We start from the raw sequence: 25,200 nt of genomic DNA on the forward strand, positions 1-25,200 counted from the left end.
CACAGAAGTGGTCAAAATATTTGATATTGATATAATTTTGACCCATTATTAGTTTCTCTAATCAACTAAGAACCATCAATTAGACAATGGGAAAAGAACATCTACAACAAAAACCTGCCTTCAACACTGACGTCATGTTAGTAATATATTAGTAACATTTTACATGAATAAAATATACTATGTATTATACATTGTTAAGACTCTTTACTGTTTATTACATGTTGCTCTTCCCAGAAAAAGGGTATTATTGCATCTCTAGAAGTAACCATGGTCCTGCGGCGGGACAGCCAAGTCTGTTTCACCGTCATGCAGGTGTTCTTTTAAAAACAATTAGCTTCAGATGCTAACACATTGAGGGTCATTTGGATAGGAGATCACATGTCCATGGATGACACTTACTGACAAATTGACAAAGAGTATGAAGGTGGAAAACATAGAGCTTTCTGTACAGTCACCCTAAAGTGCAGCATTTGCACATTTGAGTTTTTAAAAAGCCAAGGCCAATTAGCTAGAGATACTGGAAGTACCCAAACAATGCCACCATGCTAGCTTGAAAATGTAATTTTCCAATAAGATGCCCCCAAAATAAACCTTCCTCAAAGGAACAATGTGTTTTGGGAATTACACTTATTCGCTTTCTTGCTGAGAATTAGATGAGAAGACCTTTCAGTTTTTATATTGATTATACAAAGTGTTAACTAGTTAGTTTTTAGCACATTTTGTTGCATTTGGACACAGCCAGGCTAGCCGTTTCATCGTTTTCAGGCTTTGTGCTAGGCTAAGCTAGGCGGCCGCTGGCCCTAGCTTCAATACAGCCATGAGAGTGGTGTCGAACTTCTGGTCTGAATCCCAGCAAGAAAGCGAATAAGTGCATTTCCCAGAATGTTAAACTACTCCTTTCACTTGTTTGGGGAAACGCTTTACTGGAGGAGAGACATTTAGTTGCAAAATTGCAATGGAGAAGACTCTGGAGCGATATGAGCTGTCACTGTCACAAAAACATTTAGATATACAGAATATATAAAATGTATATTGAATACTTCCAAAAAATTACTAGATTCGCTATAGAGCCAACTCTCTAAGATACCAGTGAAATAGATTAATATTGGCAAATATCTACTCTTTAGGTTTTCTATTGTGAGGTGCATCAAGTCAATAGCGGCATTCAATGCTGCACAGTCCACACACTTGCGGTTCTCTGTGGCAGGTTCTTAAAAGGACAACTTGAAGTTGTTGTTTGAAAAATATAAAAACATACAAAATACAATAAAGTAGATTTAAAAATTGCTTAAAATTTTTAATTGGCCCATTGACACAGCAGTTACTGTAAGTGTCATATAATTCTGTCTTCCTTCTGTTGCTGGTATCACCAAACATTGATATACATAGAAAAAGAACACAAATGTGTCTCGGTTCCTTGTGTTAATACTGTTTCTAACAAATTTTTCTGTTTTACACAACTTGCACACAGACTTACATGACAAAAACACAGTGTAGCACAGTACAAAGGTGGCTGAGTGTGGCACGGTATAGTTTTTTTTGTTTTTTTGATCTGCTGATTGACAGCACAGTGGCACCGCCAGTACGTGTCATCACAAACTTGTCTCCCTGTCCAAGCTCTTCTCATGCCTCCGGCGCTTGTGTCGCTTTTCGCCGCCACTGGAACTACTGCACGAAAAAAAAAAAAAGAATCAATTAAACGAAGCAAAATCTTAAAAAGAGAAAAGGCAACACTTCAAAGAGCTTCTGCACAAGAGATGCATTTTCCAACGTTCAAGTGCACGGTGCAGATGCACTGCCAGCTGGCTGACAAATCCAGATCACACAGCATGCAAATAAAGCTTATCGGCATTAAGACTTCAACATCTTGTGACACTGAAATATACAAGAGGGCTAATTTTACATCATGCAATACATCATAAAATTGGCCCTTTGAGTAACGTGCACACTCAAGCCATGCTGCATTCCACCAACATCCATTTATTACTGATTTATCTAATCCAATCAAAACCTGCAGCGCAGGACGTTTTCGTCATACAGCATCCATCAGCAGCAAACACGCGACAAGACTCCATATGACAGGTGCTGGGAACAACTTACCTTTGGGATATCAGCTTCTGAGAGGTTAGGAAGGGGAACTTAGGGGTAGAATGGAATGAGAGAGGCAGGCAGGAGACACTATGTTAGTCTACTCTGTGGGAAATCTGCGAGGGCAGGGCAGCTCTTAGATAAACCCCCTTTATCCAAACATACTAGCTCCTCAGTTTCCTGGAAAAATATAAAGTAAATGTTCCATAACGTTTAATAATAAACACTTGCCACTGCTTGCTTTAACACCCAAAGACACCGTTTTCCCCTTGAAATTAATGTTTTGCTGCACAAACACACATTGGACTCGTTAGGTTCATGTCCTTTGATGTATTCTATGACACCTGAGAGTAGCGTGGATAAACGGGCTAACCTTTTAGCGCTTGGTTCCTTCTTAGCGCTCTCAGTAGGGTTGACACTCTTCCACACATTCCCAAAAGATCCTTTGGACATCTCATCAGTGATGTTCACTGTGGCCGGGTCGCTCCTTCACGAACACATACAGAGAGAGAAAAAACAGATGATTTCACTGTCAATGGGAAGTGACAGCAGCTGCCTGTTGAAAGAAGATTGATTCCAATTCTTTCATATATGGGGAAACTAAGGTGAGGTAGCAAACTACAGTTTCACTTCAAGCATTTGAATATTTCTTCCACTGCTGACAGAAGTGCTTGTGTAGGAGGCCTGGGCATCTAAACTGCAGAATATGATTGAAAATCAAAGCGAGTTACTTGTAGTTTCCCTCCAGTGGCACTTGTACAATGCCTTCTTCCTCTGCAATAATGCTGTGCTCCTCCTGCAGAAACAGACAAAAGAGAGCATCTAAAACACTCCACGGACAGCAGCTTTGCTCCAGAGATGGAGATTCAAAGTGATCACTGATGATGGTCTATCACTGCACCTCTTGTTGTGCGTCCTCCAGCTTCTTCTTCTTCCACTCTGGCATCAGGTCATCCAGCCAGCTCAGTTCTCTCTTGGTGAAGATGAAGTCCAGCAGCTTACGAATGAACACCAGGGCCAAGACCTGATGCAGCAGAAAACAGACTGAAATCAACCAATCATCATGCAGTGAGCGCACAAGTATACGTGCACGCACAAATACGCTCCGGTTACCATCATGGGGAAGACGATGGCAGCCTTGGAGGTCTTGATCACCCAGAGCAGGACCAGGCAGCTGAGCTGGATGATGGTGAAGAGGTGCACCTTCCTCAGTGGGACGTGACGAAGATAGATGAAGTCTGGCTGATGTTTGGCCGGCATGCTGAACAGCTTTAGACGGTCAAAGAACTGCGCAGGTAAAAACAGACAATCCTTTTAGAATTCATCCTGCATCTTTTCCTCGACCGGTTCTTCTAATGAGACACCAGCAGGCAGAATCTGTGCTCACCTGGATGCCTCTGAGTGAGGAGGCTCCCATGTACAGAAAGACTCCGTACAGCACCGGCATGGGGATGAACTGCAGCCAGACAGATTCACATTCAGAAACATATATATATATATATATATATTTACTTGAAAACAAATAGAAAGGCAGTATTTTAAAAGAGAGACTGAGTTTATTAGCGTAAACTGAGCAGAAACTAATGCACTCTAATGCGACGGTCCTGTGCATTGTGTAGTTTTATCCCCTGACCTTTAGCACAGAGGTCATGAAGACGGAGCAGCCCATCAGGGTGAAGATCATGAGGCCGGTGAAGCGCTGCTCTCGGATGCCCAGGAACTTGGGCTGCTCCCCGGGGGCCGAGCACTCCGACTCCAGCTTCAGGCTGTTCACGTGAGAGATGGAGAGCACGGTGGCTGCCACAAACCACGGCAGGCCCATCACCGAGCACACGCCAAGCATCACTCCCACCACAAACAGGTCCAGGTGGTAGCCGCAGCCTTTCTGGAGATTGAGGGGAAGATGGCGAAGAGTTTGTCACAGGTACAAGCAGGCAATGATGACGAGCTATTCTCTGCATCAAAGAGAGCAGGTGATCCATTTGGTTATATTGAAATGAAAGCTGTGAAATACCTTCAGTTTGTGCTCCTTCCGGTTGATGATGACAGCTGTGATCTGCTGGTCCATGAAGATGAGGATGGTGCAGAGCAGAGCAGGGATGAAGGTAACGATGGTGGTCCACCAGGGGTTGGGCCCCACAGGGTTTATAAGCCAGCCACGATCGTCCCTGGTTGGCTGAGGAGGGCGAGATGAAGGGCAGAAATTATAAAGAGAATGACATAAGAGGAATCAAACATCTGAAAATATTAGATTTTATTCAGCTCAGCAGGAGGAGGATTCTTATTTAATGCCTTGCAAAGACATAATTGGGCAACAAGAAAGAAACTTTGAGTCCTTTGTTCAACTATTCATGGTCCAACCGAAGGTTTGACAAAACCTTCAGAGGACATAACGAACAGTTTGCAATTCTCTGAAAGGATCTTAATGATTTAACACGAGACTCTGATCATGTTTGCGTCTGTACAGTCTACTCACTGTGTATCAGCATGTATTATCAAGTGGTGGAATGTAACTAAGTACATTTACTCAACATAAATAAATAAACTTTATATTTCTACTCCACTTCATCTCAGAGGGAGATATTGTAATTATTACTCTACTACTTACAATGACTCTACTTACTAACAGATTTAGTTAGTAGTTACTATTTGGATTACAGCTTTTCATCTCCTTCCTGTGCAGTAAAAACCATGTATCTCCAAATGTGCTGACTCTGAATGTTTGTGATAAACATGTAAAATAATAAAAATGTTTTGTTAAATCCTGCTTTACATATTAGATATTACTGCTTAGGTTGGGGAGAGGTTCACTGTGTAAACCTTCAGCTTCTTGACCTCTCCTGTCACACCTTTTTTACTTCTATTATCTGGTTTTCTGCTGTTGTACAGTCAAATGTGTAGAAACAAAACCATGTCACTGTAAAAACACTGAATGAAAATCAAATCCAAACAACATTCTCATTGTGCATTCATTATCCCAATGCCTTTTTCATTTCACGATCTATAGTCGAAGTAATATTCAGCTTGAAACAGATGCACACAGCAGCTTTTTAGAAGGGAGGCTTTCATGTGGACTTACTTTGAACTTGCTGGGGACCTGTAATTTGGGTGAGGGGATCCCCAAGGCATAATCTACAAGGACCATAGTGAGGATGGTGATGAAAACAGCGAAGTCGCTGATGATGGCTCGCACCTGAAGGGAACAAAGAGACATTCACTCTTCAAAAAAAGTCCACCTCTGCAGGTGTAGGATCAAAAAACAACGAAGGCAAACATCAGACACAATTTCTCAGACTCTATTGATTTAATGTAAATATATGTGATTGTCTCTCCCTGGAGTTAATATCGGTTGATGCAAACTCATTTTTTATTGCTTCTTTTGTTTGTGTTATGCAAATCTCAGCCCATCGCTGGTTTGCACTTGCTTTGGTCATTGAAACCGTTCTGAATGATTATTATTTTCTACTTTTCTGTGTGTTGTAGTTTGATTACTCTTTTCTTTTAGGATCATTTATGTGGTTCATGTATGGCATTTGAATGAATCTTTCACGTATTCAATTTAATATTAGAGATATCCAGCTATGCTCTGATTGGTCCACTTTGAGAGTAGGCTGACTCTCAATCAAGCGATCACGTTGCTTGTTTTGCTTAATGATGTTTATTGTTAGAGTGAAATATCACTCTGTTAGTTAAATTAAATCTCCTGGGAACTACTCAAAAAAAAAAACTTGTGTGAGCTTTCAGTGCAATGTGCTTTCTATTGTCTCAATTTCAACATCAGCAGCCAGTGTTGCATTCATCACCTCAAGGTGGCGCTGGTCTACCATAGATTAGTGTGTCAGCATCACGCCACATATTACGCTCATGAGTGTCATCTCAATGATAAATCATAGAAATTGCAAGCATAGAACAGCCACACAGACTGCAGGATTTTTGCTGTGCCAAAAAACAACCAATAGATGGCAGCACAATCTAAAATGACACAGACGGAGGCAAAGTTGTGGCGTGGAAACCAATTTCAGTGTAATCCAAGTCCCACAGCAAGATGAGAAGTGAAAATGGAGGAATGTAAAATTAATGAGACGGATTTTATTTTGCAGCTTCCATACGCTTAAAGATGGTGTCAAACAGGGACTCTAACTTTAAAGAGTGTGTTCTTTTAAACGTGCTCCTGAATCGAAGTGTTTGTGTGTTATTTAGGGGTGTCCATTGCGTGATACATGCCTTGGTGGGGAAGTAGCGGCTCGTCTTGAACTCCTTGAGGAAGGCGGACATGAAGACGGTGGAGAAGAACAGGACCACACACCAGAAGAGGACGTCTGGGATGTAGGGGCCATGGGGGCCGCAGGCGCTGCCCTCGAACTCCCCGTGCAACATCTCGCACTCCTACTGGCACCAGAGGACACATGATGATGATGATGATGATGATGTTAATCAGGGTGGCGAGCATGAGGAGGAGGGGGATAATGGGGCCAATAAAAATGATTGGCAGGGGAGATGATGGCGATGATGGATGTCGGTGGTGAATTAGTGAAGTCTGAATATCAACAGTCTGGTACATTCAGTATTGATTTCTTCAGTTCTCTGTGCTTTAAATATCTACATAGTGCATGATTCATCCATTTGCATACAATCCCAATGGCCTACCGTGACCCTGCCCAACCAGCTGTTACTATACGCCTAACAAGCACGTGTAGGAGTGACGCAGCATGATTGATCTGTGTGCGACAGCGAGAGAATCCGCTCATCACACTGCATCTCCATGCTCATTCTGCACAGCTAAATCCTGTGAAATCCTGCCCACACGTTCTTAATCCCCGCCTAGACTTATGACGCTTCTTGATAGAACAAAGTGTGGGCTAAGGGAGACCTGAGACGGTGCCAGAGACTGTCAGAAATATCCCCAAATTTCGAGTGTATTTTGTTTGTGGGTTAAGTTTGAAGGCTGGCAACTGTGATGAGATGTGCTATTTCTGTCTGTGTTAACATTTCCTCTCCTCTCCTCCACACTTTGACTGCTCCATCTTCACAGCTTACAGATCCAGATCTTCTTTGGGTTCTTTATCCATCATTAGACGTACACTCGAACCCAAGAAGGTCTGTTTTCTAAATAACCTACATTTATATTTAACTTATGCACAGCTATTTCTGCTAAAATTTTCTTCATGCGTCAAGGGTTTCTTACCTTGACATCCAGCATGGTCCAGTTGACCTGGGAGGCTGTGATGTTTCTCTCCTCCCAGAACCGCAGCGTCTCATTGCTGGGGTTCCTGGGCTCCACGCACGCACACCTACGGAGGACATTTTAATTTAGTTTTCAGAAATAATCATAACAGTGCAGGGTGAATATACTAATCAAAAATAAAACATAAATTCATTAATACAGCGACTTTTAAAAGATAAAGGAAAAAACAAACCCACAAAAGAAGCTAACAAAAATGTATATATTTTTTAAATACTCGCATACACAATATACAAGGTCTGTAATGATGTCAAATATTTTAAACAGAAAAATTCCATGCAACACATGCATAAATACTGACATGCAACCTTAACAACAATAACTAGCTTAAAACATTAATTAACTTTTCTTCTAAATGCCAAAAAAATGGCTGTTTTCAGCTCCTCTAATGTGAATATTTGCTGGGTTTGTGAGTCTTCTAGGATATTAAACTACGTATCTTAGTACTTGAGCTGTTGGTGGGACTAATAATTAAGTTCATTATATGTAATGGTGCTTTTAGAATTAGTCTGGGGCAGTTTTCTGACATTTTATAGACCAAACAATGAATTGAATAATCAAGTAAACAATGGACAGATGAATAAATAAAAAAATAATCATTAGTTGCAGCCCTGCAATGTTCCATTCGACACCACCTCCAACATGCTCAGCCATCAACATGAGATGACTTGCTCTGCTGGCATTTCACAAAACTAAATGTCAGCATCTCCTGCTGTCAACTACACCACCGCAGAAACCCACAGAAGGAGCTCCTGGCTTCATGCAGCCACTAGCCAGCTTACAGTATGAAGAGAGATAATGCACGATGCTCCTGACACACACTCAACATAGGATTATTCACCATGAAGCAAAACCCATTACAGTAAAACTGAACAATGTGTCTACCATACCGCAGCACCATCTGTCATCTGGTGATGCAGCGAAACACTTGAGCACGTGTGTGCAAATGTGCTATGTCGGGTACACTGTGCATGCAACACATGCTGCACCAACAATGACAACTTCAGCACAGAATGCTTAACAGATTAGACTGGACACTTTCATCCCTTCTCAGTCTAGTCTTATTCCTGTTCTATCCATCCATCCATTATCTATACACCGCTGAATCCTTTGTGGGGTCACGGGCGAAGGCAGGGGACACCCTGGGCAGGTCGCCAGCCTACCACAGGGCTACATATACAGACAAACAACCACGCACACCGCTTATTCACACCTATGGACAATTTAGAGTTATCAATTAACCTCAGCATGTTTTTGGACTGTGGGAGGAAGCCGGAGAACCCGGTGAGAACCCACGCTGCACAGGGAGAACATGCAAACTCCACACAGAAAGATCCCAGGAGGGATCGAACCAGGGATCTTCTAGCTGTGAGGCGACGCTGCTAACCACTGAGCCACTGTTCTAAATTTATAAATATGATTTGATATTTGCAGTGCAGCCAGGGATGTACAGACAGCTGCCACTGCAATACTTTTATACTGATGAAGAGTTGAAATCATGATGATTTTCAGGCAAGTTCTAACATATAAGGAGCAAAAGGTTTTACCCAACAGTCCAAAACTAAAGTAAGGATTAAACAAACAAACAAAAAACAGCACTTGGGGATTTCAACAGGGCACTTACGAGTACTGTGTGAGTTTCTGAAGGTTGTTGTTTTTATTGATGGGGTAGTGAACCCCAAGGTGGAGCAGCTTCTCCAGAGCCTCATAGATGAAGATGATGCAGATCAGCGCAGCGAAAGCTTCCTCTGTGAAGCGTGTGATGTAACAGACAAGCGAGCTGGCATCCGTGGCCACCAACAGTAGACAGAGGAAGGCCGTCCACAGGCCGATACAGGCCCTCAGGGACAGGTAAGAGAGGCCATATTCCCTGAGAGAGACAGGGCACACACACAGGAATGAAGGGATAAGCAACTCGATTTGACATTCCTATTCAAGCGAAAAACACGCATCCACCATCCACAGTGAAATATTCTACTGTAACAAAAACGCAGTTTGTTGTGTTAAAACCACAAAACAAGAAAAAGAAGATGACCTACTTGCAGAATTTGAAGAGGATTTTCTCAAAGACAAGAACAGGCCCCGTGCTACCCAGAATGGTGAGGGGCTGACCGGCAAAAAGTGAGTAGGCTATCCCAGTCATGGAGGCCCCAAACAGGGACTCAATCGCACTCTGAAAACACAGGAAATAATGCTCTGATTCAGCTGCTTAACATTGTCACTTCACACAGTCAAACACATGTAAACCTCACACTGACAAAGCTAGCATGCTCGAGTTTAGCAGGTCTAGAGAGCCAAAGTGAAACTGGAATGTTTAGTTTCAGAAAACCTCATTCGAAATGCCATTTCCATCTGTGTTAGTGCCAACTAAAAACACTGCACAAGCTTACTGAAGTATATCAATTGCTAATGAACGTGAGGTTGATGGAAAGTGGAGCAACATTAGAAATTCATGGGAGAGTGTGTGTTTCCTCTACTCAGCAACTAGTTTCAAGGTGTCTTTGAGCAAGATGTGTTAACTGTTTGACTTTGATGCAGAGCGCTGTTGAAAAAGAGCTTGTGAGTCATATTGTCCCCAGATGCTAGGCCTGTATACTGGATGTAGATTGGAGAAAGCATCTGACCTTTGTTGTTTTCTAAACAGACAATCCATCCTCATGAATGACTGTACAGTGACTTAAAAGCTGCTACACTTGATAGATGAATGAATCTGCGGCTCCCCTCGGCTTAACGGAGCTTTTAAGTGAGTGTCAGCTCATTGTTTAGCTGTTCGGCTGCAGCTTTGCTGTTTTGGTTCACTGTCACTGCTCTCATAGTGCTGTTTTCAGTTAAATCGCTCCACACGACAGACAAACAAAGTTGGCTACCAGCTGGTGAACATAGTTGAGAATTTAGCAGCTAAAAAACCCTCAGAAGCTTAGTTAGTTAGTCTCCTGGGAGCAATAAAGATGTTGCCTCTTACCACACGTCCCTCTGTGGCCTCACCCAGGAGTCCTCCAAAGGTGATGACAGGTGACATGCAGGCGCAGTAGAGGAACAGGAAGGAGGCCAGACACTGCAGACTGATGGCATCTGTGTAGTCGGAAAGGTAGTGAGGAGCCTTTCGCTTGATGTCCAAGATGAACCCGCCAAATATCCTGTGGTGGAAAAGGGATTTTATGAGAGAATCTGAGGAGAACATTAAAATATACATATGCTAACATGGAACCACCAACAGCATTAGTTCTGTGAACACAGTTTTTTATAGAGCTGTTTGTTAATTCCTTGAGTTCATAAGCTTATACCAGCTTGGTCCCTCAGTGGTAATACTGAAAGTGGTATTACAAACCTCAGACATAAAAGTGAACATGAGCGTGAACATGCCTGAATAGAAGCTCACTAGAGGACATCCCTGCATCAGTGATTTATTTTTCATGCTTCAAAGAGGCAAAGATATAATATTCAAAAAGCTCAGTGCAATTTGTTCCTTGTCTATTTGTTTTGTTTTGTATAAGTTTTATATTTTAAAGGTTTGTGTGTGTGTGTTTATGTACATTTGTTGACTCATGCATCAATCTTTGAGCGACTCTCAGTCACAGCCAGCGGGCTCTCCTGCTGTGGCAAGCCGGGACGGCTGTGAACCAGCGGGAGGCGGTTGCTATGGCAACAGCGGGCGGGACGTTATGCTTATTTCAGCCTGAGCAGTAGGCAGCGATGCCACGTCCCGGGAGGTGGAGGAGGAGGTGGTGGAGGAGTAGCGGGGGGAGGGAGTCGATAGCCGAGCCCGGGCTTCCGGCCAATCATAAGAGCTGCAGCATACCGCAGGTCAGCAGCACCACATCGCTCTGCTGCTACTGAACCTCCCAGATATCCACTAAACAGCCCTGTATCATCGCGCTGTTTCACGCCGGGCTCCAACAATGTGGGGTGATGAAAACGTGATTGTGTCTGATTGTGAAATCATGCTGTCTTGTTTTCATGTGTGCCTTATGAACAGGTGTTCTGAACAGGAATAACTGTTTTAATTCATTTTTAGTAATGAATCACCCTGAAACCTGTTACTTGAGTAACATAGATTGAGCTAATGGTAAAAGCAACATTTCGTCTAGAACGTACTATTTTTAATAATAAACAAACCACCTGCCATTTTTTGAGACCAAAAATGTTGCTTTCAGAAGATTTGGATATCTACGCACGTCACATTTTGTACTGTGTTACACAAAGATGACTGTAACTCCTCATTGATTGGCACTTACCAAACACAAATTAGTCAACACAGTAATCACAAATCACAGTTTTGTGACACCAGAAACTATTAGAAACTAACAGTTTGAGGCACAGGATGGACGTGAGGGCTTACTAAAAAAAAAAAGAAGGAATTAGGCATGGTGTGAAATCATCCCAACCAGACCAGAGATATGTGTTAGTGAGTTAAGTGACAACCTAAAAAAACCAAAAGCCGAATGAGGCGATGTAACATGGAGCCTCATTAGGTCTCTCATTTTGTGAATCAAAGTCAAGACTTTATTACTGAGAAATGAAACCTTGTGAGAGGTTTAGAAGGATGTCTCTCTGGTGGAACTGCTAACAACTGAATATCTAGAAAGTCAGCAACAAAAACAAACTGTTATATGAGCATTAGGGGTTGGGTGCATAAAGATAAACAGCTGGTGGCGCTAATTTTCCATTCACGTGCTGTTAGACTTTTTAGAGTAGAGGAAGAGTGCCAGCAAAAACACAAATGGTGGAAACTTTAGCTGTCAGATGCATTTAATGAAGTAGAAGTTTAAAGAAGCACACAATGGAAGTACTCAAGTAAAGTACAAGCACCTGAAATGGTAAGAATATTTCAACCAAGTGCAGTACTTGAGTAAATGTACTTGTTTTCCACTACTGAGTGGATGTAATGTGCAGTGTAAGGAGAAGTCTGCATTACTGCAACTGAGGCATAAGTGTTTTTAAATAATACAACAACGTTGAAATATTGAAGTTTGTGTGACTTTGCGTGTGGGATGGAGTGCTGGGAAGTCACAATGAATTCAAACTCAAAACAAAAAGTCTTTGTGGAGTTGGAGTGTGAGGAATGATAATGGGCCAGTAGGGTAGACTGCCTCTTAAGAGCGCTAAATTTACATCTCGGGGACAGCCAGGCAGCAAGCAGGCGACAGGAAGGCGGGGACAAAGGCGAGCTTCGAGAGCTCAAGTCTGTACATCACAAATCACGCTGTTCCTCCGTCACACTTACCTCCCGGTGCGCTGGAGCTCAGGGCCACCGTGCCCTCCATGTTCCTCCGACTCTCCAAGATCTGTCACTCCATTGGGTACAGGGGGAATCTTCCGCTTTTCCTGTGTGGTTAAGATCACTGCCAGTCAACTGTCTGTTACTGGCCGTCATCATGAGAACGACAAGCGTCAGTTCCACTTAAATCTCCTCTGAGTCACCAGATGTTAACGTTTGTTCCAATACACTTTTAACCGAGCGTCAGTCCCAAATGAAGGATCTCTTATGCATGAATCTAGCATATTTTGATCCAGAGTTCATCAGCATAATAATGTAATTGCACAGTGGCGTGTTATTAATTCACCTCAGGAGCCTAATGACAAAGAGGAAAAAGAAAAACAAGACGTTTTTTTAATCAGCTGGAGCAGCTTTCTGTGAGATGACAAAATTTCTCCTCCCAACAAGATGGCGGATTCAAAGTAGACCAAAATAACTGATGGAGGAAAAATAACTAATGTTTTGGAGAGGATTGAGAGCAGAACCCTGGGGAGAGGCATCAAAGCACAGAGTACAACGCAGTTGAGATTAGAGGAGAGCGCAGATGTTTAAAAATTTCTCAGCAGGCAGCAGAGGGAGTTTACAAGAATGGTAATGTATGCAGGGACTCTCAAACTCTAAACAGCCTCTCAGATAGTTTAGTGGAAGATTCTTTCAATAGCGGAGCCGGGCATCCCATTTACCTTAATATGTGCAAAAGAATGAGCATTTGTTTTCTTCTTGTGATGTGAATGGGGAGTTTACCTGAGAGGGCACGTTTTTGGGAGGCTCTATTCTGATGGAGGGGTCCCACTCTCCAGGAGGCAACACCGTCACCTGGTCCAGAAACTCATCGATGCCTGCCACCAGGTCATTCCTGTCTTTGGCCTTGTACGCAACATCATGGAAAATCTGCGGAGCAGATGAGGGCAGGCATACAAATATGAGTTAAATCATTATTTTCTTTAATAAAAAATTCATTTGTGCAATATTTTCTGCTGTGTTTAATTAGTCTGAGTCACTGAATGCATTTCAATGGATTTACAGAGAGGCATTTAAATGCCATAAACGGTTTATTCAGCAGAGGATTATTCCTGTCTGCATACATGAACTCAGCAACAATGTGAAATATTCAGATGCAAATCTCAGTATATTTCAAGCATCGCATCATCAGAATAAAGGCTTATTCATATTGAATACAGAATACGATTCTTGCACAAGGTGGCTGAAAAGCAAATCTTAGGGATGGGTACAATTCATTCCCATATATGATGATGTGGGTTGAGATCCATTTGCTTCTATTTCCGTGTGTCACAGAGGACGCCTGCCAAGATAAAAAAAAAAGAAGCAACATCTGGCTCTGATGATGGGCAGTGGCATTAGCTCATAGCTGCACTGTGGGAAATCCTGTCATAGTTTTCATGTCATACTGTGCTGATCCCCAAAGGCTTCTCCTGAGGTCAAAGGTCAGGCTCAGTTATATAAAAGCAACTGTAGCGCTGATAGGAAAACAGACAAACAAATAATAAAAACAAGGTTTTTTAAATTCAATTACTGAGTGAAATGTTATTATAAGATTTAGTTTAATGGAGCTCTTTAAATAACTAAAGCAGGAAATAGCAGATAAACAAATCAGAGGTAATGTACTTGATATGAAGAGGTGAAGTTATTGAGTTACTCATTTATGTTTATAGTCTAATTAATTTTATAATGAAAAGGCAATCTCTCATGTGAATTTAGTGTTTTCGCATTTAATTCTAGTGCCAGGAGCTGCAACTGGAGGTGTGACTTCCTGTCTTTTATTATTCATGATAGTTTGGTGAAGCTCCAAAAGTCGAGCATATCTTCAAATTTATGGGTCACCAAGTCAAGGCTCCTCAGATTTTTGCCTCACAGCAGACGAGTCCTCAAGCTTTTGCTGATCCTTATTTTGCACTTTGCAAGTAATATTTTGCATGCTGGACTTGAAATGTAGCATGTTTGCATCGTTGTATTACTACTTTTACTTCAGTAAAAGATCTGAATACTTCATCACTGCCAGAGCTGGAATCTGATCCTAAAAAAAACTGTACTTTGGCCTCACCTCATCAGTCATCAGGGTAGCAATAGACCGGCCGATTTCATGATACTGCGGACCTTTTCCCAGAGGGCCGAGCAGGATGAAAAGAAACCTGTGCAGCACAAAGAACAGGCTTTGGGTTAAAGTCAAATCCTTTTCTAATGAAATGTTTGGGGAATCATCAGCTCATACATCCACATTTGACACAGAAAACAGAGAGAGAGGCAGAGGGAAGCAGGGGGGCTTTTCCAGCAGCTGGTGTATAACCTGGTGGTGATGGGAACCTCCGCCAGGCCGTTGAGCAGCACAGCAGGAGCCAGGCGGATGAAGGCCACCACGGGGCGGTCTAGGAACTCAAGCTCCCCCACCAGGACGTTGGATGCCTCAGCACCAGGTGGGATCTTCTTCATGAAGTGAAGGTCGATCTGTGAGCCAGAAAGAAGCCTTAACAGCGCCACATTTTGGGGAAAAATATTAGAATAAACAACATATGGTTTGAGGTTCATGAAGTGAGAGTGGTCATCCTCCTGTGAAATTGCAGTCAGTTTCCCAGGGCAAGAGTCTTACGGTGACCATTTCACATGTAACCCAATCTTGGTTAAACATACAGTACTAGTTATGTGTCCAGCTATCAGTGGCCGTAGGTAAACAGTGGGATCAGCGGTGGGTCTGCCTGCTCACCTTGCTGAAGTCGACGGCACTGTTTTCCCGGCTGACGTCCTGTTTGCCCTCATTGTTAGCTGGCTGGGACTGAGGCGAGACCGTTTGGCCTGTCAGGCAGAGCAGGAAACCAACAGCATGTCAGTTTTCACTATCACAACACGACTTTCCCACACAAAGACAAAGGTCTCCAGTGAGTGACTACAGGGTGCAGTTACAGTCTCTGAAAAGTAAGATACAACAGTGGACCTTTTTGTTCTAGGTGCAGTGCCTTTTTTGACGAAAAGGCTCAGCCCTAGTGACAAAAGACAGTATTGTACCGCGTTTCAGAGAGTACCTGGTGAGTATTAAGATCATGTGATGAAAGCTCAGTGGTGGAGTGGAGATAGTGATTTTAGCTCAGCTCAAAGTGTTGTAAACTAAATGAGGCTCAATCTTTAACTTCCATTCCAAATTTGAGTGTATCAACAAGAGGGGCTGCATCGGGACTGAGAGCGCACACGTCGTCGGAGCAGGCGGGCAAAAAACAAACTGCGAGACAGAAATTAGAAATGAGTCAATGATCACATTGTCTTGAATCAGCTGCTGTTTCTGCTTTATTAAGACTGAACACCAGCCGAACAGATACGGACATTCAGCAAGTCCTCTTACATGACTGGAACTTGACTGAACCTGAGTCTTATCATTGCTGTTGCCATGGATACACATACAAGGTATGCTGGTGGCTCATAATGACCAAAAAGGACCATCGAATCAGCGTCATGTTTAAACACAGAGAATATTATTTCGCTTATCACTGACAGGTATGCATTACTCTGTGTTACCTAACGCAGGTTTGCAGGAGCGGGCGGTTCAAACCCGGCTGCTGTAGGGAGCGGCGGTCTGGAACACACACATTACGGGAGCCAATGGCAATGGTCAGAAAATCAGTGGGAGGTTTTTAAAGAAAAGTCCCGAGCAAACTCTAGTCAACTAAAAAAACTTTTTTCATTTCACTTTTGGAACAAAGTCAAAGACTTGTGCTGTGAATGCACCAGGAGCTGTTTGAGCAAACCACAGCACTTGGAGGGAGGGTTAAAAATGTGGCTTGCTCAAAACGTTTCCTCTGTCAGTGAAGGTGTGATGGTGCTACAGGTAAAGGGATTGTTCGACACTTTAGGAAATACTCATATGGTTTCTTGCTGATAGTTTGATCAGGAGATTGATACCACTCTCATTTCTGTCCATTAAATATGAAGCTAGAGTGAAGCTACAGCAAGTTAGCTTAGCTTGGCTATCTGGAAACAGCTAGCTCTGTCCAGTGCTTCCAGTCTTTAAGCTAAGCTAAGCTAATTGGCTTCTTATTTAGTAGAAACAAAGACGGGTAATATAAGCTTCATGCAAGATGTCCCAAAATGTTGAACTATTTCTTTAAATACAATCCCAACGGCAACAAATGAAGATTTATTTCGTGTTTTCAAGTTACACCATGAATTTAAAGTGAGGAGCTACTGCTGTTAGTAATTAGTGAATGTTGTGAGTGTAGAATATGAGTCATAAATCCGCTATAGTTTCTAGTCATCAAACTAATTGTTGACGAGAAGGGGAGAGCATTATCACGACAGCTGCCCTGTGACTGTTACTTACCCAAGTGCAGAAAACATCTGCATACTTTAATCTGTCTACTTTTCTTTTTATTACCTCACTTTACAGTCTCAAAAATAGAACAGCAAGAGGAATATAAGGACTGTGAGCTTTGCAGAAAGAGAAATGCTGCATGAGGTTTTCTTTTCTCTGCCTTCTTGAATGCACATAACCCATTTCTACCTCTCATGATGATACTCTCCCCTCTTATGAGTTCCTTTTGATGCTATTACTACGACTGACTGAAGGCTTTTAGTGTTAAATATGAGCTTCGGCGCTCTGGTTGCCTGTGCAGATTTCCTGCTCTGTGTCTTCATGTGTGATGGGACAGTAGCCTTGTGCAACTGCCTGAAGGACACTAAGACGTTTGGTCTTGGTTACACCAAAGGCCGTGTCTGGTGTCATGTTGCCGCGGCTCCTGGAGGAGCCAGAAGGTGACGGAGGGGTGGACAGACATGACACGCAACACACACACCGTGGCCACGGCACACAGGCAAAAGCCTTTCCAGGTGGAGCATTCTGGGGGAGTGCTTTTTCAAGCAAACACTTGGGAGATTTTATGGTTTGATAATAGAGGTAATTTACTGGTTAAGTGTATGACACGCATGCGCACACACATGCAAAATAGAGCAGACGAGAACAAACACATACACAAACACGGAGAAACAAGAGGAGAAAATGAGATGTCAAACAGCAGAAGTCACAGATGGACACACTTTGGAAAAAACATGCAAAGGATTACAAGATTATACATAAAACATACTGTATATATTCACATCTAACAACAACATACAGTATATGGTCACCATGGAAAAAGTAGAGAATAACAAAGGGTGTAGCAAACACTGCAGTACTGGTAACTGACAGGTGTGTGTAGGTGTGTTTGTACATTCAGTGTGTGTTTGCTCACCATTCTTGTCCATGGAATGAGGCTCAGACTGCTTCTTGCCAATATCAGCGAAGGAGCGTACAATAGGGATGCGGTTGGCCAGTTTCTTGTGGTTTTGGTGGTGGTGCTGTTTGAGCAGGGCCTCGCGGATCCTCTTCCTGGCATCCTGACCCACAGGGCCCGACACCTCGTGCTGATCCAGGACCATGTCTGATTAAAAACACACACGAAGGAACACACAGATGTAGGTTTTCACATGACTCTTGAATAGTTCATTTTAAATTCACAAAGGCCACTCCTGATGGTGTCTGTCCCTGCGTGGCAGCCAGCGGTGCTAAGCTGATTATTCCGACAAAAACCGACCCACTGCTGCTGATTTAATCGCACAAAACCAGGTTAAGTTCAACAGGTCTCTTCAGCAGCACAGTTTTCTCCACAATCAGATAAACACTCTGCCCTCAAAAACCAAAATGCAGTTCCCTTATTCCTTTCTAGACATGCTCAAATGTGTGCACAGAGACACAAAGCATTTCAAACCAAATTACTGTATGGACTTCTGCTAACATGTCATGATGCTAGCCTTGTTGACCTGGAAGTCTTCAAAATGCTAACTTTAAAAATACATGCTTGTTAACAGTAACAGGAAAGCCAAGGCAAGAGTATCCATGCAGCACCATTCAAAGTAATTCTGCAAAGACAAGGTATAAAAGAAACACAAGGTAGCATAAAAACACACATATTAAAGTATCTAACAAGAGTTAAATAAAGTATAAAAATAAGCAAAAATAAAAACTGATTGCTTCTTCTCCATGTTTAGCTTTGAGGACAGTATGCAGACAGATTTTATAATTGTCTTCATGTCTAAAATTTTGATTTACATCCAAATTGGGAATTGCACTTATTTAAACATCAAAGTCTGTTTACAGGATTTGGGGAGTAAAGTCACCTGAGTCAGCATCGCACAGGGCTGAAGACTGAAAATGAAAAAAGTTAGTTTACCTCTTTAGCCCATTTCTCATCTCTACTTGAGTGTACCAGCTTGAGGCTACATTAACCACTACTGTCAGAACTGTCGACAATATAAAAAGACAAAAAAAATTATGTTGAGATATTTAATTTTATTTCATAATCTGAGCTATTAGATTCTGAAAGGAGAGGCCCTGAGAAAGAAGCCTTGGAGAACTCCCCATTCCTTTTGTCATGTTTTACTTTTTACCACTGAGCTGCACAACACCACGGGACACTTTTCACCTGCAATCTCCTCCAGCGAGTTGGCCCTCATGTCCAGCATCACGGTGCCGTTCATGATGCAGCTGCGAAGCTCGAACAGACTGTGTAGAGACAGAGTGGCTACGTAGGGTTTACTCCACCGCTCGCCACCATCCTCGACATCCTCCTCAAACTTCAGCCACCTGCACGCATTAAAAACGCAACTCGTTTACAATACATAGACATGATACTTTTGTATTTGACATAAGCACAAAGAGAGATTTTATGATATGTTTGCTGTAAATTATGATGTTAAACAGTGTACGGTGTGAAATGAAGTGTTGAATCCTGAGAGGTATGTCACCATAGCGACAGCCTCTGTGATGAAAGCTTGCAGTCAGACACAAACAGGATCAAACGCTCAGGTGCAACAGAGGAAACTGTCACAGCTGGCCAGACCCAGCCCATGTGGCCGACTGCAGCGGCGTACCTGGCTGTCTCTTTCCATTCGGCGTCCTCACCCTCCCTGAGGCAGATTTCGTCCAGCTCGGTGAACAAGGCGTGGGGGATGTGTTCCTCGTCGCCATCCTCTGTCCCCAACAGAAACTGCACCCTCTGAGCTGGTGTGTCTGCTGCAGCACACGGGACAGGCGGCGGACAAGTGGCGATAGAGAAAGGAGGCGGAAAGGGACGAAGCATGCAACAGGAAAGATTTGAAAAATGATGTTGAACTCAGATTTAAGGTCAGTCAGTTAAAACTTGCTGGAGTTCGATTCAGTTTATGTGAAGACCTACTGTGTGAGGGGGACTCTCTTCCATCATCAGCTGAAGAGTCCCTCTCCTTGGACCTCTTCCTGTGTCTGTGCCCGTGGTGACGGTGACGTCTGTGCGACCTCCTGCCCAGGGGGACGTGAACCCCAATGTAGAGAGTGCGGTGACCTGGAGACAACATGCAGCAAACATCAGATTCTTCTGTCAGGCCTTTACACTCAAGACTTTTTCTTTTCTTCTTCCAAGACACTAACAACTATTTTTTCAGGCGCAGACGGGTTGTGTATCGATTGAGTTGGTCTAGTCTGCTTAACTTATTGATCCTTTATCTGACTGAGTTAGAATCTATAGTCCAGATCATGGCTCTGAAATATCAGTAGTCTGTGTTGTGTATTGATAAATCCGTGGTGCTGTCTGTGGTGCTCAAGTACAGACCATATTCACACAGTAGACATTTTCCTCTGACATCACACTCAGCTCAAATGTCGTTATCAAACGGGTAATGTCACACAGCTGTGCATATAACTGTAGGAAATCTGACAAATTGTTATCATCCGTGGATCTATAATATTCTCTAAACTATATACTATATAGACAATTCTATACTACATTGTGGGCTATGTAAATTAATGGATAAACAGTTGAAATTGTTAGCTTAAAGCAGAAAGTAGAAGAAAAAGGTAAAAGTTAAACTTAAAGTAACTGAAAACTGGCTGAAACACTCCTAGTGGTAGCAGCATGATAGCAAAGTTCATCAAACCGAACTGAACACTGACGGTTCAGTTGTATGAGAAGAATGCTGAAATAATATCCCCCTGATTGTATATATGATGCAGAGCTGCTGTAAAAGGTATCATAATTCAGCAATGAAAGTGGGCATGACTGAGTGGCTGAGTCACTTCCCTGAAGCACGTTGGAAAAAAGGGGCAGCGAAACAACAACTACCATCAAAACACCCAGTAACATGAGCGGCAGGCTGCACAGACGGAGCAGAACCAGAAAAGCGGCACTTAACCAATCAGCTGCTATCTCCACGCCATTGTTCTCTTTGAGGATGCTGAAATCGACTTAGAAATTGGCTGGCTTTTACATTCAGGGATATTCTTATTTTAAATGAATACAGAAGAGTTAATGAGGCTGGGACTGTGAGAGCTTGTGCGCGTACGTGCACACATGAGCGTGCACCCACGGGGTCACCGTAAAGATAATCTGAGCTGACTTTCTCCTCCTTTATTGTGGTCAAGCTGCCGGGCCGCTGCCTCCTTCCCACCGGCCCTCGGCTCAGTAGCCGGACACAGACAAGACCACTGGACACCCCGTTCTCTTAAACTGCCTCCTACACCGTATGAGGCGCCACAGTGTTCTGCATAGTATGACACCAAGGGCAATTTGATGTTTGAGAGCTACAAAGTGGAGCCCTTTTAGAGGATAATAAATTGGCTCCCTGTTTCATCACCACCATGAAGAGAGCACAGTGACAGACTGCGAAGGGATCGCTTAATAAAACATGTCGCTCTGTTCACTATCACCACAGCAAAAGTGCAGGCAGTCAAATCACACTGTACCAAGATACAAAAACATTCCCTCATGGCATTTATTAAACTGTAATCTAATCAATGCCTCATTTCCACGGCTGATGGGGGGTCATGATTCAAGCATTTAAGCTTTACAAGCAGTAGCAAGTGTTTGGGCTAAATGTGGCTTGTGAGGAAGACTGCAGAAAAAAGTTGGCTGCATTTTCAAGTAAAGACATCATTTATTGGCTTTAAATGTCTATTGGTTAAGTGCAGTATAATTGTGACTGCTTGGTTAATTAAGTAAAGCATGATTTAATCATACCTTATGACTTATTAGATAAAAAAAAAATCCCACGTGAATGCCTTAAATTGTTTTCACTTGCTTGGAGACATGAATAATCACATCATAGCGCACTAATCAGATTTAAGCAAAGCACAGACGTAACATGAATCACAGCCGAGGCCGCTGACATCACAGCCACTCGCTCAGAACCTTCCACCAGTAGGAATACGGGATGGAGGTTAAGCGAGGTCTCAAAGGACGTAATGAGAAAACTAACTATATGTCAAACTGAATTTGATGTTTTGGATCGGACTTGACTGTCAGAGTGTAGACGCATTCATCCAGAGCAAATTGCTGTTAGCGCCGTGTAAATTATGTATGTCAGAGGCAGAGGAAAGACGAGAGGCTGACTCTGCACATGAAGCAAATTTCGCAATAAAAGGCTCATTCCAGCAGACAGGAACAATAAGGTGTGCGAGGAAAAACATAAGGACGGAGCGCCGGAGCTTTAAAGTTCATGAGTCATGACTCGTGAGTGGAGGGCTTAACAAAAATAGCTCGCCCCCGACGCCCCCAGGCCTGAACTACTGCTGATGTCACAGAATGTCTTCTTCTCTTTTCTGCTGTCGCCACGTCTCAGCGGCGTTCAGTCAGTCAAGGCTTGAATTCATGCAGTGGTGTGTGACGTGCTGAGTTTTGGTGATCCTTAAGTCTCTGTGAGGGTATTGATGTATGTGCTGCTTTACAAAGCAGTCAACTATCATACAATACCTATATATTGATCTCTGGAAAGTGGCTGTGGCAAAAATTGATGGCTGCAGTTCAGGACAAAAAAGCCTTGTCAGGAAGCTATTAGCCTCCATATTGTTATTTTTTGGAAACAGCAGGGCTTTTTCAAAATATAAGGCTGGTAATATTTTGTATCTTTCCAATGTCACCACACCCTATGAAAAGACCAAAACCAACATTATGCTGGGTATTATAAAACTGCTGGGCATTGTAGTTTTTACCAAATGTCCCTCAGACAGCAGGAAATAGTGCATTTGTTAGGGACTATTTTCAGCAGCAGATTAATCCACATTTCAAGGGATTGGGTCAAAATAAACAACAGTGTGTGTCTGTTCATGGCAAAGTAAGAACATGCTGACTGCTGGCTTTAACAAGGCTTTAACTCCATATACAATTCAAGAGATCGCGTCATGCTTATCTTTTCTTGTTATCCCAGATGTGTGTGTGAGTGTATAAACTTGTGACTGGACTTATGAGGCTGAGGAGCAGGGGAGTGCTGGGGCTGAGAGAAGTCGTTTGATTTGTATGAGTGACAACCATCATCCGAGGATGAGGGTCCTTCACATGAAAGCATCTTCTCATCGGCGGTATCAGAATCGAATCTTTGCCGGCTGCATGCATGAACGTTGCCTGGTAACACAAACACAGTGGATGCTGACGGAGGAACCAATTCTGCTTCTTATGACTCACAGTTTTAATGAAGCAATGTTTCGCATTTTTTACGTATCATACAGTCAGGAATTCTAATATTCATTTTAAATTTTGCCCCTTGCTTCTGTTTTTCGTGTTGTTTTCTTCTTCCATCATGCTATGCAGTGGTGTGGCTGGTTCCTCCTCATGAACCCAATTTCCAAGTTCTATACATCACCAACACTACAATACTGTAATTTATTTCTCCCTGCTTTCTCTCAGCTTGCCTTGCCTACGTCTGCTTCTGTTTGTGTCCCGCAGTACCTTTCAATAACAGCCAGACAACGAGCCTGAACTTCAGCTCGGCTCAGCTAAACGCGTAGGTGGAGAGATAGCAGCAGCAGTCAGCGTAAATGACCCAGCTAAAATAAAAGGGCCACTTATAGTACTGTAGCATAACACAAACAACAGGCTGCAGAGCGTAACCTGGCTGCATTAGCTGCTGCAAACGTTACGATAAAGAATAATTTTAAAAACGTGTATGCTCTGGTTTTAAAAACTCAGTGAACCTTGTTGTGAGAACAGGCTCTGTATCAATACAGGACGCTGTTGGTGCAGAATTGGACATCTCTGTCTCTTTTATGATGGATGAAATGCTGATGCAAACGTGCGTGCAGAGAATAAAGCCCTCGCTCTTTGATGCCGCAGGACTCTCATCAAAACCTAATATCCATTTGAAATGATTCAGACAGGTGGACTGACAGGTTTCCTGCTATCAGCAAGCCCTCAGTAATTCTGCTATGTTAGACACATATTCTGCTGTTGATTGGCTGTAAATATGTTGTGACATCCCATCAGTTAAGCTTGTTGTATTTTGATATTTACCTTCTAGTTCTTCCTTCTCAAAGTTGGTGTTGAGCATGGAGCGCGTGCCCCCGCGGTCCACCACTGCCTCCTCATCAGTTCTCTGAAAGAGACAAACACACGCACCAAAGGCACAACATTTAAACAGCCACATTTTTAATATCGCACTGATGCAGATTATTACATATGCAAGAAGATCAGTGCTGATATTATTTCCCAGCACTGGTCTCTGACTCGACAGTCTTCGCGAGGACGTGAGGAGCCTTTCTGTCCTCGCTGAAGCAAAAATCCATATTTCATCTAAATGCTACAAGTTGTTACGTAAGAGCACGCTGAGAGCACATCCCACCCCCCTTCATCTCTGCCTAGTGGGCGGATGTGTCCTCAAATAAAAAGACACACACACGCACACAAACTCAGCGTTATAAGGCCAACTTCCACCGACCGTCGCCATGGCAACAAAAGGCAGCCATGCTCATCTGCTGAGTGCCAGATTACGCTGTTTTTGAGTCATGGTTTTAACAAGAAAGCATCGTTGTGCGTGAGTCTTAAATCACGCCAGTGCTCCGACTCCCACACTTCTGGCAGGAAGAATTTCTCGGTGACTGGAGCAGCCGGAGACGCCGGATGCGCAAAGTGGAAGGAGGGACTGGTGCTAATGGATTCAGCACAGTCCTCATCTGGTGAATCCATGCTATAAATAGCTCTGACCTTGAGAAATGAAACAGGGACCGGTCCTTGATGCTTACTCTGCTTGTTAATATTTAATGAAAACACTGGTTTGTTATTTGTGGTGTTTTCAGTTGTTTTGCACCAGGATGGAAACGTGCACATCTGATCCTGGGACAGAATTAGCACAGACATCCTGCCACGCAGCACAACTGTCAGCTCTGATACTGCAAAAATCAACGCTACATGCTGGTGTGTCTGCACCGATCAGAGCTATTTTTGCTCTTTTGATCATTTTGACCAGATTCCCTCGAGCCATATCAACTCTGTGAGTGGACCAACAGCTCTCCTATCAACTCTTATCAGCTGCCACTGAAAAGCCAACCCTCATGAACACTGAGGGTTTGTTATTAACAAAAGGCTGCATGCATCCAGTCATTTAAATCAGTGGGCAGCGATATTGTCGGTTTCAGCCTTGGCAGAGAGAGAGATGGCTTCCTGTGGTTGTTCTGCTCTGTCCAGAGAGGTGCACGCTATGAACAACCAGAACAAAAAGTTGTCATGGTGATGCCTCCTCCATCGCCATCTCCCTCCTCTCCTCCCTGTATGTGTGTGTTTGTTGCAAGTGCTGTCTGCCCTCTAGACGCCCTCAGTGAATCTGCTGCAGGTCT

General features: G+C 43.1%; 1 protein-coding gene across 2 annotated transcripts; it reads right to left on the reverse strand.

Annotated features, from left to right (window-relative positions):
* Positions 1-231: 231 nt before the first annotated feature.
* Positions 232-23,957, reverse strand: LOC121627166 (sodium-driven chloride bicarbonate exchanger-like). 2 transcript variants are annotated; one of them, XM_041965868.1, is made up of 25 exons: positions 23,882-23,957; positions 19,802-19,945; positions 19,497-19,638; positions 19,049-19,209; positions 17,819-18,007; positions 15,307-15,395; positions 14,893-15,050; positions 14,650-14,737; positions 13,332-13,478; positions 12,555-12,655; positions 10,293-10,467; positions 9,370-9,503; positions 8,955-9,200; positions 7,274-7,379; positions 6,313-6,474; positions 5,168-5,281; positions 4,103-4,264; positions 3,722-3,973; positions 3,476-3,544; positions 3,202-3,375; positions 2,990-3,112; positions 2,820-2,884; positions 2,462-2,575; positions 1,800-1,802; positions 232-1,659 (listed from the first exon to the last, which is right to left on the reverse strand). In XM_041965868.1, exons 1-25 carry the CDS (start codon positions 23,916-23,918, stop codon positions 1,593-1,595), a joined length of 3,222 nt encoding a protein of 1,073 aa, XP_041821802.1. In that variant the 5' UTR covers positions 23,919-23,957; the 3' UTR covers positions 232-1,592. The 2 variants fall into 2 exon arrangements, with proteins under 2 accessions (XP_041821802.1, XP_041821801.1); XM_041965867.1 differs by lacking the exon at positions 1,800-1,802 and having other exon boundaries at positions 232-1,668.
* Positions 23,958-25,200: the final 1,243 nt, after the last annotated feature.

This window comes from Chelmon rostratus, chromosome 24 (assembly GCF_017976325.1).
Source record: "Chelmon rostratus isolate fCheRos1 chromosome 24, fCheRos1.pri, whole genome shotgun sequence".
NCBI lineage: Eukaryota > Metazoa > Chordata > Actinopteri > Chaetodontiformes > Chaetodontidae > Chelmon > Chelmon rostratus.